This window comes from Chelonia mydas, chromosome 6 (genome assembly GCF_015237465.2).
Source record: "Chelonia mydas isolate rCheMyd1 chromosome 6, rCheMyd1.pri.v2, whole genome shotgun sequence".
NCBI lineage: Eukaryota > Metazoa > Chordata > Testudines > Cheloniidae > Chelonia > Chelonia mydas.
The window spans coordinates 21,816,057-21,831,353 of record NC_051246.2 but is presented as its reverse complement, the minus strand read 5'-3'; the positions used below and the strand labels follow the sequence as shown (position 1 = coordinate 21,831,353).

Here is a 15,297-nt window from a genome sequence, read left to right as displayed (position 1 = left end):
CTCTGGGGAGTTCCACACATGCAGGGAAGGTGGAATATCAAAGCAGATATCTACTACCATGTGGACTTGAGAGGGAAATTTTGGTCCAGCTCCCTTACCTTATTGATTTTTGATGGTTTGCACTTCTATAGATACAGCAAAAGTACTACAAATATTGTTCAATGTGTATTTTATTATCTATATTAAAGCTGACCAGGAAATATCCCCCCCCCCCCCCCCAAAAAAAAACCCACTGACAAAATATTGTTTTAATACAAAAAAACCCAAAATCTGGATGTTGATCAGGTTTTGGCAACTGAAAAGTGAGTTTCTAAATTTATTTTTACAAAAATTCAATTTTTTGATGAAATTAGGGGTTTTTTGTGTTGGAATTTCCATTTAATCAAAACACAATTTTCCACCTAAAAGCTGACAGAAGGTTTTGACCAGCTGTGGTCTATATACGAGAGAGAGCATGCAGAGAAGAGCAGAACTGCAACTTTCACTTTAGCTGCTAATGTTCTGACCCAAACTAGTAACCCTTATTTAAAAAATAAAGAAAAAAGCAGTCCTTTCAGGAAAACAATAACCTACAAGTCTAGATTTTTTTTATTTTTAAATATAAGAACAACACTCAATAGCAGTGCATCAAAGCATAAACCTGATATAGAGATGGTGGAAATAAGAGTACTAGATTTTTAAGGCTAGAAGGGACACGTGCTGGGGTGTACAAACCCCACACTGGGGACAGAGGTTTAAAGAGCAGATCTGAGCCCGGGAGGCTCTGCCCCGACATATTTGCTGGGAGTGCAAACAATAGAGGTGGAGTTTAAAAAGGCCCCGCACAGCTCAGTCAGGGAGGTCAGTGCAAGTGAGCAGAGTTGCTCTGGTAGCTCCTTCAGGGACACAGAAGGAGTCCAATGCCATCTGGAACAGACCTCAACTGGGAGATGCAGGCTGCCAGTGGAGAGACAGCAGAGCGCCTGTCTCTGAGTGAGAGGGAAGAACCTCCAGACCCCTTTCAGTTGAGTGTACATTGCAAGTCAATAGCCAGGCAACCACTAGGCCTTTAGAGAGACAGGGGCTGTAGTAGGAAGTGACCCAAGGAGCAGTCTTGGTGATACCCTTGCCTTTGCTGCACATCTGAACTGCCAGGCCCAGGGCCCTGGGTTGGAGCTTGGTGGAGAGGGAGGGCCTGGGTTCCCCTACAAGAAATCCACAGACTTGAGCCACTAGGTGCTACTGCCAACCTACGGACTTGAAACTATAATGGGGAATAGTGTGAGAGACCACCCTGCATCACAGGACTATTATGATAATAACATGCATCACACAGGCCATAGAATTTCACCCAGTGGTTCCTTCCCTGAGCCCAATAACTTGTGGTTGAACTAGAATGTATCTTTTAGAATGACATCCGGTCTTGATTTAAAGAGGCCAAATGATGGAGAATTTACCACATTCCTTGGTAATCTGTTCCAATGGTTAATTGTTAAAAATGTGCATCTTATTTCCAGTCTGAACTTTGCTGACTTCAATTTCCAGCTGTTCTGCATTTGTCTACTAGATTAAAGAGCTCTGTAGTACCAGATATCTTTTCCCTGTGCAGATCAAGTCACCTGTTAACCTTCTCTTTGATACACTCAATCTATTTATCTTAAGTCTCTCTCATCATAAGGAATGTTTTATAGACCACAAACCATTCTTATAGCTTTTCTCTAAACTCTCTCCATCTTTTCAATATGCTCTTTAAAATGTAGATGTTGGAACTGAACACCATATGCCAAGGGTGGTCTCACCAATGCCATACAGTGATAACACCACCTCCCTACTCCTATTCAATACTCACCCCTTTATACATATTGTGTAACCCAGCATCACCCTGGGAGTTCATGCTCAGTTGGTTATATACAATTTCCTCTCCCCCACCCCACCATCTCCTTTTCAAAGTCATTGCTTTCCAGAATGCAGTCCCTTGTCCTGTAAGCATGGCCTACATATTTTGCTCCAAGGTGCGTGACCTTGTCTTTAGCTGTATTAACGCATATTGGATTGTAGCAATCCAGATCATTCTGCATCAGTGACCGGTTGCTGTTTGCCTCTCCACCAGTCTGCGTCCTCCACAAAATTTAGCGGCGATAATTTTATATTTTCTTCCAGATAACTGACCCCAAAAGGGCCGAGAAGCAATCCATAGGGGACCCCCCACTAGAAACCCTCCCCTCAGAGCTGTTAATGGGGAATTAAGAATGCTTTCATATCCATCAGGTAACCTGTTTTCAATTCATTTAACACAGGCCATGTGGATAGACATAAAGAACATGGACAAGGAAGGGACCAAATGGGGAAAAGAAAAGCTGTGACTATACCATCCCCTGGGCCTGGCCAAAGGAGGAAGGGGAACACGAAGAACAGTAAAACCACTTAGGGAGGCTCTCGGTGAGCTGTTCATTAAAGCCGGAAACCCGCCATTCAGTGTTGGTTGGGTTTTATTCCTAGCTTTTTCTACCCCTCCAGTAATGTTCTTTATAAAACAATAATTAAATGAAACACACACTGAGGTATAAAATGGCAGAGATGTACTTTATCCAGAGGGCTGTCTTGACCTTTGTGATCTGCCTGTGAATAACTTCTCAAATACCTACCACTGTTTCTTGAGTTTTGAAATAGGCACTAGTCCACTGCAAGAGAGTCACAAGAAAATGAATACTCTTAGGTGGTAGGATATGGAAAATAGTGCCTCCATTTAAAACAAAGCACCTAGAAAATATTTCTGAAACAGTTTGTGTCAAATATGTCTAGTATATCTAAACAACGTAGCCATCCCACACTCCTGCGAATAGAACCCTTCAAGTGGACAGGCAATGAAAGTGAAAAGTGACAAATTCCAAACAGTTAAAAGGAAACATTATTTATACAACAAGCAACATGTGGAACTCACTGCAACAAAATTATCCCTGAGGCCAAGAGCTTAGCAAGATTATACATGTATGCTCACAAGACTATCCAGGGTTACAATAGTGAATAACGCAAAAACTAACAATAGTTTCAGATAAGATACAGACCCATTTGCTTCAGAGCATAAACCAACTTCTGGGAATGGGGTACAGTGGGGCGGGGTGTTAGAATGTCCATTCCCGGGGGGGCAGGTTATCCCATAACTACCTCCTGCAGTTTCTTGCACCTTCCTCTGAAGCAGCTGGTGCTAACCACTCTCAGAAAGAGATTACTGGACTAGACAGATTGCTGGTCTGATCTAGTGTTCTTACGTTCCTTTAGAGCACAACACACCGTCATATATCATCACCGTCTCTCCCCCATCCCCTCTCATTATAATAGGATGTGTTGGTATGTTACTGTACGTAGCCCTGGTTCAGCAACGTACTTAAACGCACAAGCCTGCCCAGAACACTAGTTAATTACTCGGTTGGTTAGTCTACGTTGAAACCTAAGCTTCAGCAGTTTCACTGCTCTGGTGCCGGAGCTAGCTAGATTGAAGCTACCTCGGGTATGTCTACACCAGTTGCTATCATACTCTGTGATCGCAATGCAGACACACTCAGTATGTGAGGAGTGACGCATTAAAATAAAACCTTTCAATAAAGAAAATGGGTTTGTGGAGAGATGAGAAGTGCTAATATCCCAGCTGAGCTCTTTCCTTTGGGCAAGAGAAACAATCTGAAGAATCCTCCCTCTATTAAACATCACTATCGTACAATAGCATGCCTGCAAACCTGCTAGTTGCCTTTTTTCCCTTTCAGACATATGAGAAACTCATTGTTGGCCTTGAAACCAGATAGCCTCACATTTCAGAATCTTCCCCTCACAGATCTGGACAGACATTTATTCCTAGATGCTAGTGATATTTGCAGACGCAGGACCTGTGCTCAAATATTTAAGTCCTTTCAAAATTATGAAAGTAACCAAGGATGCTTTGCTGTACCTTTAATATATGACACCTTTCATTCTGGAGAACCAAATTCCAAGGGGCTGTGAAGACAACAGGACAAATTCTGCCCGCAGTTACATCAGCTTAAGTCTAGAGGAACTCCAGTGACATCTACTGAGCTAGTCTAGATTTACAGTGGTGCAAGTGTAGGCAGAATTTGACCCACAGCTGTTTATAGTAGCAAGCACTATTTTCCATCTCCATATTTTAAGATATCCCCGTGGTTGATGCTATAACAGTCTATGTGACCACGAGCTGAACCTTCCAATTTAGCCCTCCTCACCTGGAACATGTCTCCACTCAGTCTCCACTCAGCTAGCTGTGGATTTACTCCTGCTTCTGTAGAAGTCAATGGGAGCAACTCATTGATTTCAATGGGAGCAGGAGCGGGCCCCATATTTGCCAAACACTGGGTTACTCATAGAAGTTTCTTTCCCCTAAGGGCTGGACCAGATTCAGCGGACCTAGATCAATTTATGACAGCAGAGAATTTGGCTCTCCGTCAATCCAGTAATTATGTAAGCATGCTCAGCACGATAACGTAGGCATACTGATCTTGCCATAAGGTTTCCAGGCAGACATCATACAATAAATAACTCTGAGGATAATCCTAATGTTGGCTACTTACTGCTCTCATTGTAATCCCTGACTTGAAAAGGACTTTCTTCCTCAGAACTTGAAAGTCTCTCCTGTTTTCTCTAGCATCCAAAATGCTACAACATGGCAGGCCAGGCTTGCTTTATGACATTAGCAGAGGGTAAGCACAACTCTGTATGTTTCATATTAAATACAGAGCTGACTGTTTTATTTCATAACCAAAAGAACAGATCAAAGCACCGTCTTCCCCATGCTGCTTGGCCTCTCGACTGGAAAACAAAGGAGCTAGTTCTAGTCCTGGATTACATTGGCTTCTGCTAACTAAATCCCAGGGGAATGGGTGTCAGAACATCCTCCATAAGCAGGCTGCAGCTGTATCCTCCCAGCCACTGGGGTTTCTGCAGCTGGGCAGTATCACCAAAGAAGTGGGCAGTGCTCGCTGAAGAGGACTCCTGGCCAGGAGATGTGCTGCTTCAGCAGAATTATCATGCAAAGGAGCTTCTGCACCTCCTGTGTCATGTGGCGGGAGGGGTAATTGGTGCAGCAGTCATGCATGGGGTGGGGATAGGTTAGAGAAAAGGCCACCGGATCCTCAGTTACTATAAATTCAATTGTCCTAATGCCCTGTGCAAGTGGCACAGAGAGGTTGCAGCCACAGGGAGTGGGCTGAAGGGATTATTACTCTGCGGCTCAATGCTCTGGCCCCAGCTAGGGGGTGTGTTTGCATCCTTAACCCTTTCACGCTTCACACTCACAAAGCCCAACCGCACTGAGTTTCTGCAGGGCGCAGGGAATGCTTTGAGCCAGTCTATGTGGTACATACGTGCCGTCCAAAAAATTCCTGTAGCAACTGCATAGGAGCCTCTACAGCCCACGGCAGTTCTTACTCAGGGCAGTGTAAAGTAGGGTCTATACACTATGTACAGAATCTCACGTGCTACACCGTACATTTAAGCCCTGCCCATACAACAGCTGAAACCATACCAGCAACATATATATTCTTGTAACATCTCAGGCCCATCCTTGCTACGTTATAAGAATATATATTATGGGGGGAGCTGGCAGTGAGCCTAGGTTGCCAACCGCTTCCTATTATAAAAGATTGTTGTGACCTTTTCTGTGAGAAGCTCTCAGACCTTCATTCTTTGTAGTAGGCCTTTGATATTCAGCCAGGGGAATCCCCATGGGCTACAGAAATGCCTTTTCTTTCTCCTAAGAAATTCCATTCAGGGTTGGCTGAGATATATGTAATTGTAGATTTTAAATCACCATTTCCCTTTTCTCACTTGCATCCCTCAGGGAACTTTTGGCAGCCGGCCCAAATGGCTGATCACACGGTAGGCAGCTTCCAAAATAGCCAGAGCAGAGTGTGGAGAGAAGAGTGCCCACCCAGGCTGTACTCACCTACAAGTCCCTGGAACCAGCACAGGGCCCCAGTGGCCCGTTTACACATACACACTTATACCCCAGGGTACCGCATGGAGCAGAAGCTTGGCTCCCTTAACTACTAGGCAGAGAGAGAGAGAGAGAGAGAGACATGGCAACACCCCCTTTCCCAAATCCTGCAAATGGCACCAGACACCAACCCCGCATTCCAGCAAGACGTGAGGCAGGAGCTCCCCCCACTCTGGAAGTTGGAGAGAGCAAGAGCCAAGCTGGAATGGGCTTCTTCCTGGACCCAGCACCTGGACTCAGCAATCCAATCCCCTCCCACCTTCCCACACCTGGAAAACAGCCTTCTCCTACCACTCATTCATGTTGGTCCTGTAGCTCACGGAGCAGCGGTCTGTGCCACAATGCTGAAGGCTTGGGATACAGATCCTGTTGATGATCCATGATTTGGGGAGTTGTTACAGTTGCGTGCAACAGGATCTATTTTTATCTTAACCTCCCCCCCCGCCCCAAAATTGCTCAATTACACACAAAATGCTGCTTTAAAAGAATGTATGCAGTGTTGTTGTAGCCAGGGTGGTCCGAGGATATGAGAGAGACAAAGTGGGTGAGGTAATGTCTTTTATTGGACCAACTTCTGTTGGTGAGAGACTTTCACCAATAGAAGCTGGTCCAATAAAAGACATTACCTCACCCACCTTGTACCTTTCAAAATAATGTTATTTATGTTGAAGAGTCAAGCACCTGAAAGTTAGGAAGTGCCAGATTTAGGATTACAACCATAATCCGATGAAGTGAGCTGTAGCTCACGAAAGCTTATGCTCAAATAAATTTGTTAGTCTCTAAGGTGCCACAAGTACTCCTTTTCTTTTAACTGTAATTCAGGTATGCATTATGGTACGGTCTTTACACAATCATACTATTATATCTAGGGTGACCAGACAGCAAGTGTGAAAAATCGGGACGGGGGTGGGTGGTAATAGGAGCCTATATGAGAAAAAGACCCAAAAATTTGGACTCTCCCTATAAAATCAGGACATCTGCTCACCCTAATTATATCTCTAGGATCCTGCGTTATTCTGCGCAGAGAATGGATGCCCACTGAGCCAGTAATTAAGGTTGCATGAGCCATCACACATGGTTTTCCTAATGGTACTTAACATTGCAACCTAAATAATGTTCTTTTAACATAGTGTGTGTGTGTTTTGAGTTTGTGGTGACTGGTTCTTTAGCTTCAGGAAGGCAATATAAGAGACTGGTCAAGCTGCTAGGAGGAAATCCAAGAAGGGATAGTTTTAAAATGTTTCCTTTGCAACAGCTGCTAAATATTTTAACAAATATTATGAAAATTCAGTTTTCTGAAGTTACTGTATTGAACTTGAAAACCAATTCAGTCACTAAAGTGTAAAACGTGAGTCTTTCTACACTTTACATCCTACTCCGAGTGCAAATCTCAACGCATCCTTAATTATCGAGTCCTTATTGATGCTGCCATAATATAGTATATGTATTTCCCCCACTAAATTTTCCTCCCCAACATTGTACTAAGGTCCCCCAGTGCTATCAACGGTGCCTCTCTTCAGCAAGGCAAGCAAAACAAATTTGGAGATTCCAGGTCAAGGTGTTTTGGTGACATGATGAACCAAAAAACCGCTAAGAATATTTTTCAGAAGAGTCAACAAGCTACTGCCACTCCATAATACAAAACAAAGACAAACCTGGAAAGTATCAAGAGTTACGTGGCTTTTCCCCCCTTGCCTCCTGGTTTCCTAAACCACCTAAATACTATCAATTATATTATTTCAGTTCAAATGCTCTTGTTGCCTCTGCTCTTTCTAAACCTTCCCTTTTTGCCAAGCAGCAGGATCAGCGAGACTTAACCTCCCACATGACTTCAAATTCTCTGGCAATTAGAACAAGGCCTCTTGAGTGCCTCTGTGAAAGCCCAGATGTATTTCAAGGGGGAAAGGAGATTTCTGGTTGTTTAAGCATTAGCAGCTAGTCCCACTTACACCTTCAACTACTAAAAAGAATGATCAGCTCCAAACTCTGTGCAGTGATTCGTGCAGAATTGGGGTACCGAGGAGGGAAATTCAGCTATTTCAAGTGGGCTGTTTCAGTTTGTATTCAGCATTGCCAATGAACAGCTGAGTCCATGAAAAACAGGCGCTACCAGCCAAACAACTGTGACTCAAAGCCAGCCATAGATTACTTTAACATATTTGAGCCTGATCCTTAGCTGGTGCAAACTAAGTAAGTCAATGGAGTCATGCTAACTGACGCTAGCTGAGGATCTGACCCTATATGTGTAACTATGGAATGCAGTCAAAACAAGACACAGAACCATGTCTCACAGGATTGTTTCTATGGCTCAGCACAGAGAGAGGATTTATTGGTGTCACACGGTGCATCAGTAAATGGCTTTAACTGTTAGGGGGTTTATTTTTGTTTTCTGGTGTAAACTTCTAAGGACATGGAGACAATCTGGGGCAGATTCTCAGTACAACTGTAAAAGCCAGCCAGCCAGCCAGCAACATTTATAATTTATCCTATGTTCTGATAAAGGGACATATACGGCCAGCTAATTTGCTGGATTGTTTCCGAAAAGACCTTTTATTTCCATTTCATTTTCTCCTCTCTGACCAGCTCTGTTGCTGCAAGTTAGAGACACTGCTCAGCTCTCCCAGCTTAATCCCTTTCACCTTTTACAACCACATTCACTCCCTACTCTCCACTGGCCTGGATTTGAACCTATAAATGTCTGAGGAATTTCACCTTCCCCTGAAGTCAGCAGGGGTTGGGGGCTCTCAGCATGGTGAAGGATCAGACTCCTGTTTCCTACCTTTTTTGAAACACCTATGTGTGTCGGAGTCCTGCCTTATTCTGATTGATTGAAATCTACAAGAGAATAATTATTCTCTGTCTCTTGATAATATGAAATGTGTATTCGTGGCTCAGGTTCCTATGGGGTCCCTTTGAGACTGATCCTAAATGTCAAGAAAAATTTCTGAATCTCTGAACTCTGTAATGGTTTAACTACATTGTAAAATATTTTTTATCTGGGTGCTAGTGAGGGACAAATTCTACTGAAAAACAGGGCAAATCCACTCCTGTCCTCAAATTGAATGTTTCGCTGAGGTGGAGGAATTTGGCCCAGAGTATTAAAATAAAGATCCTCCGCTGATGTAAATCAGCATAGCTCAGTTGACTTCAGTAGCTGATTTCTACCAGCTGAGACTCTGGCCCACTAACCGTTTCTGACTTTCCCCACATCATATTTTCCAACAGTTTTTGATTTTTACTTGGAAAATGATCAACTCTATCCTACTCATCACCTTGGCAGTATAGATCTGAAACAAACTAAAACAAATCACACACGTATGCTACACTCCCCGATTACGTTCAAAAATTACTCCAAAGCAAAGTGTGTTTTAAATGCGGATTTACTGTACAGCTAGCAGAGATGTCACTATCTAGATAATGTATAGATCAGCAAAGAAATCAGATTTTATTAAAGTTCTCAGTGCTGACACCTGATGTATCAGGAGAAAGGAAAGTGCTGTGCTCAGATCCAGACGAGTTGATTCATTCTTCCGTTTCCTAAATATTGTATAACAAAATACTCTTAAGCCCTCTGTAAGTCGCAAGAACATCACACAAACTGAGGGAACACAAGAGGAAGTTCCCCAACTTTTAGAATAGACAGAGAAGCAACTTCTGAAACCTGGTACAGTCACAGGATTTCAGTGCCAGTGCAAATATGTGGTAGGTATTTATTTTACAGAAGTTCTTTTTAGTTACAAACAGAGGAAGAAGGGTGCTGCCGTTCTCCCACCAGGGGCCATTGGAATAAATCTATTGCAACTGTGTTTAGGAATAACCTTTTCTAGCTTTTTGATTTTAAACACCATTGTTATTTTGTATGTGTTGGTGTATATATGTATTCAGTCTCTATCTAAATGTGGCTTTCCTGCCCTCTAGTTAACACCACAGCACTATGAGGAGGTAGCTACAGTTGACTGGTTGAGTATTATTAATGTATTTTTAATGGTGACAGTAGCACCCGGAGTGCTTTGGAGTACCCATCTGTCTAGGATTTTGTATGATCACCCCATCATTATGTGGTCCAGATGCCTTCCACAAAAAGTAAACACACACAAGATCTCCCTCTCTCTTCCAGCCCTGCCAGCAGGACAAGCTTAATGTTATTTTTTTTATTTTATTTTATTTATTTTTAATTATAATAAATATATAAGGCCAGATCCTCCATTGATGTAAATTGGTGTGGCTCCATTGACTTCACTGGAGCTGTGCTGATTTATACCAGCTGAGGATCTGGCCCAAAAAGCACCAGGATGCATTAATAAAACAACACATTTCTTTTATAACTAAACCAAATCCCCATTACCTTTAGTGTAACCTTGCAGTGCAGAGGAGTCCAGTTTATCCTGTAGCACTCTGTGCCAGCAGAGGGACCGGCTTCGAGGGAGATCTCCAGATCCGCCGTCGCATCCCAGGTATAGCAGAACTCCGTCTTGTTCAGCCAGCACAAGTTCTTCACAAAGGGCTGCTCCATGTCTGGGAAGTTGCCCACATTGATTTCCACCAGGGTCTTCTCCTCGCTCAGGGTCTGCAGGACGAGGGATAGGGACCTTCGCTCCCAGATGAGACCACTGGTGTTCCCTCTCAAGATCCAGTTCTTGTTTGGCTGATCCACCACTTGCCAGTAGATAATTCCGATGGTCATCACGAAGAAGACAGCCACCCCAAGGCAGGCAATAGCTCCCTTCCAGGTCTCATTCATCTCCTTGAGCCCAGAGTCCCACGTCACCTCTGGGATCGGACTCTGGTTCCTGGGACGAGCATGGGGCATTTTACACAAAATTATTAAAGCAATCTTGCAAGGAAACCTTCTGCTTCAGGACACGGAGCTCTCTCTTTCGGAACCTGCTGGGAAGCTCTCTTTAACTTTGGTTATTTCCCCCTCCTCTCCAAAAATAACTTCACAACTTCCCCCTCCCAGAAATAAAAACAAGTAAACCCACTTCTTAAAGCTTTCTTCACCACTCAGCACATGTTGCTAAAGGGGAAGTTATTCTAGCCAGCAGTGCACTAGCTGTATAAAGGGAGAGTGCCTGCAAAATATAGCTGTAAACGTGTGGTGTCAGATCCATTCCCCCTGCCAGATTTGTCCCAGGTGCTTGAGCTGTGACGTTTCTCTGGCATGCCAGACTGTGCCTAATCAGGAACACTGTCTGTGGCCCTATAGAGACAAACATGCATTGAAAAGCTTGGATCCTGTATAACCATTAGATTGGGAGTAAGGGAGGGGGGAGCGGGCAGCAGCAGCTGTATAGGGAAAATGCAGCGTTCAAGTCTCCACGCAGCTTTGGGTTCAGGCTTGCAATGCAGCGTTAAGGGGACATGTGGTGCAGAGAAGATCACAGTGGATATTTGCTGATTATAAAGAGAAGGGTGTGAATGGGATTCCCCAAAAGTGCAAGTCACTCAGGTAAAAGTTTAACAAGTTCTTTAGCCTTCCCTCCCCCAAATAGAAGCGTTAGATTAATCTACCTGTTGCGTAGTAAAAACTGGAAGCTGTCTGTAAAGCATAATTTCATTCAAAACCTCATGTGGTGTAGATCAGTGTAGTACCCTTGATGCCCATGGAGATATGCTGATTTACACCAGCGGAGGATCAGCTCCGTTCTCTTTACAAGTGCTCGGCGCTCGGTTGGGTTTCCTGCATGTGAAATAACGTTTGTTTCAAAGGAAAAACATTGCTTGGCTTTTTTCCTTCTCTCAAAGAGAAACACTAATACGAGCACATCTGCTCAGGTTTAGGTGAAGTCTCTGTGAAAGTCACACTTCCCTGTAACAGTGGCATTAACGCACGCTGACCCATGTCATGCAGGGCTATTAATCTTCGGAAGTCTGGCCCGGCTCAGATGACTGGGTCCAGGAAATAAAGCTGAATCTTTTCGCCGCACTCACTCTGTCACACTTCCTATTCAACAGGGGCATGCCTGGGCCTACAATATTATTTATATTTATTTTGCACAGCCTTTGAACTAAGATGCTATATATGAGGGTGGTGTTATGGGTATTTGTTCTTCGCAGGGCATTTCAATTTCTGCATGGTGGCATTGCCATGAAAAGACAAGATGCCATCTCCCTGACTTAGAAAGAGGCATAAACACAAACACAGAATGGCTGGGTTTAGTCAGGTACCTGTGGCCCCCCCAGCTCCACTTGCCGCACTCAAAGGCCCGATTCTCCTCTCGCGCTAGTTTCCACAGAGAGCATGATTCATTTCGTCTCCCTAAGGCAGGTAAAAATTAATTGGCTTGTTTCCCAAACGTTACCTTTTCATGTAAGCAGCTGTCACCGACGCACGGATGTCATGTGACCGCTAATGAGCTGGTTTTGATTCCCAGTACATTTCCAGGAAGAGTTCCAAGTGCTGGCTTTATCCTATAAATCCCATGGTTCGGGACCCAGTTACCTAAGGGACCACCTGTCTCCCACACCATGCTGCAATTGTGGAGACCGGCATGTCTGAGGGCAATTGATAACAAACAAATGCAAGTGGATAGGAGGGCATTTTCTTTGACTGGATCTCTTGAATTTACTTCCCTGCTTGGTCCAGCAAAGACTGGATTCATTCACTTCCAGGCAGGCTGCTAAGCCTCTTTTCTCCTAGGCGTTTAGGCTCAGATCCAGCAAAGCATTTAAGTGGGAACTTAATTTTAAGCATGTGACTGGTCCCACTGACTTCAGCTGGATTACTGGTGTGCTTAACTTTAAGTGCTTTCCTGGATCAGGGCCATAGTGGGGCTGGGGGGGCTCCAAAGGGGAGAGGCCGGAGATGGAAGGGTGAATTATATGAAGTCTCTCACTATAGGATGCAGTTGGAGAGAATGTCTTTAATCTGTTCTGTGGGAGTCTATTTGAAAAAAGGCCTCTGGAAATCTGATGAATCAGCATATTGTCGTGAAATTTTTTTTTTAGGTTTTCTAATGGAGTGCTTTACACTTTGAGAGGTGGATAGAGGAGTGCTGGAAATGTGCCAGAGATGACTAAATAAAATCAAATACGGCTTTGATGACTTCGCTACTTTATGCGTAATGCATTTCTCCAAACTCAGGCTCCATCTTCACTGCAAAGAGTGTGTTTACACTGAGATATTCCAATACAGTCTAAAATCCTGGCGGAGACAAGGGCTTATATTTTTTACCTCGTTGTAGCTAGTCAAGGTCAACCTTGTACCTTCCACCTATGGATGACTTTGGTTAGCTACATCAGACTCCCTGTGCCTTGTCTCCTCTAGGATTTGACATCAAATTAGTGATCTCAGTGCAAACACACACCTTTTATCTGCCGTGAAGCCAAAGCCTCATACTCAAAGCTTTCATACATACCCTCACACTCTGTATCTGTGTTCTGTACTCTGTAGGCCAGATCCTTGGAAGGTGCAAATTCGCATAGGTCCATTGGCTGCAATGTAACTAATCCAATGTATACCTGCTGAGGATCTGGCCCAATAATTCACTCTCTCATTTTAATCTAGATTTTGAGCTCTTCAGGACAAGGGCTGTGGTTGTTATATATTTTATCATGTGCCTGGAATACATTTGGTTGGTTAAAATATTATTATTTTGGTCAAGCCATTTCCTATCGGTTCGATTTAAATAATAAATACCCAGCTCTGACATAGTGCTTTTCATCAGTCGATCGCAACACGCTTTACAAATAAGTGGCTGATTTTGTTAGCCACATGGCCACCAGTGATCATATCACAGCTAGGTGACCAGATGTCTCGATTTTATAGGGACAGTCCTGATATTTGGGATTTTTTCTTATATAGGCACCTATTACTCCTCCCACCCCCATCCCGATTTTTCACATTTGCTATCTGGTCACCCTAATCACAGCTTTCATAGCATGTGATAGTGTGCCCATGTCTGTATTTCAACAGCGCTTTATAAAGGTTCAGAAGAATCCTTTGAAAGGAGCAAAACTCCTTTGAAATACCCATGGAAGTTAGCTGGGAATTAAAAAAAAAAAGTGCATGGAGACTGAATAGTGTATATTCACGTTGTGCGCTCTTTGGATTGGGTACATGTTATGTGGTATGTTTCTGTGTCTTCATTAGCTAAGTGCAATTCTTGGAATCAGGTGTTTAGTGCAAATACTAGAGAGACAAGCTGGTAGTGAGCTAACCTGAAGAAGAACTCTGTGTAAGTCAAAAGATTGTCTCTCTCTCTCACCAACAGAAGTTGGTCAATAAAAGATCTTACCTCCCCCACCTTATAGCTAATATCCTGGGACCGACACGGCTACCACAACACTGCATAGAGCAAATACTCACAGTTATGGATTTGAGATGTGCTGGCTGCAAACGTCCTGTAGTATTTGTTTAAAAATTCACTGTTCAGATGAACAAACCTGTAGGTATGCACACAAGGGGCACAAACACTGTCATTTTGATATCCAAACAAATATTCACAGAAATGTTTCTTGCCGCACTAGCGTGGCTCTAATCAAGAGAAAGAGGAAAACTAATTAAAATGTGAGGTGACACAGAGAAACAGTTGTAATTGCGTATTGACATCTAAGCGTAGACTCTGATCCTGCAATCTGCAATGCTTAGGCAGAATGCCGTGCTGGCATCAAGCCACACTGTCTTCAATGGATGATTGTGCAACAGTCTGCCCACTGCCCTAAGGGATGAGGAACACATTCAGTGCGCTAATGAAGACTTCACTCCTGGGTACACAGCCCCAGAGAGATGATAAAACAGAGGCTCTCCATCCATGGAGGAGGCAGGAGCAATGGAAGGTCACCTGGCTAGAACATGGAGTGTAAGCTATTTTTAATTTTTTTTTATATGTATTGCTTTTATTTTGTGATTTTTTTTCTTTGTTGTCAATCCCACACCAAATAAACCTTATTTTGTTTACTGTACCTGGAACAATTATCTGGGGACAGGGATTGCTGGACACAGCTACGGAAAGGGAACTGGCTTCAGACCATAATGAAGGCTGAGTCAACGAAAAAGTAACCTCAGATCCAGAGGGGAGAGACAGAGATAAGCATCTGTCATAACCATACAGCTAAGGGTAGCCTAGAATTCTTCCTTACTTGTAAGGGGTTAAGAAGCTCAAATAACCTGGTTGGTACCTGACCAAAAGGACCAATGGGGAAAGAAGATACTTTCAAATCTTGGGGAGGGGAAGGCTTTGTTTTGTTTGTTCTCTTGGGAAGCAAGAAGCACCAGGTCAGAAAACTCCTTCTCCTATAAACCATCCTAAAAGTCTCTCATATTACAAAAACTGTAAGTAAAAGCCAGGCAAGGCGTGTTAGATTATCTTTTGTTC

The 15,297-nt window shown here is 43.5% G+C and overlaps 1 protein-coding gene across 2 annotated transcripts in view; it reads right to left on the bottom strand.

Annotated features, from left to right (window-relative positions):
* The window catches only part of LOC102930923 (SITS-binding protein), a 72,986-nt gene extending 58,282 nt beyond the window's left edge, over positions 1 to 14,704 (bottom strand). The window contains exons 1-3 of one of the 2 annotated variants that reach the window (XM_043549712.1): positions 14,289 to 14,704; positions 11,492 to 11,660; positions 10,326 to 10,770 (exon numbers count right to left, since the gene is read on the bottom strand). In XM_043549712.1, coding sequence (XP_043405647.1) covers positions 10,326 to 10,770; positions 11,492 to 11,538 — 492 coding nt within the window. In that variant the 5' untranslated portion in view covers positions 11,539 to 11,660; positions 14,289 to 14,704. Of the gene's footprint in view, positions 1 to 10,325; positions 10,771 to 11,491; positions 11,764 to 14,288 lie in introns of those variants that run through there. The other variant, XM_037899518.2, reaches the window with a different exon arrangement.
* Between the last annotated feature and the right edge of the window lie 593 nt (positions 14,705 to 15,297).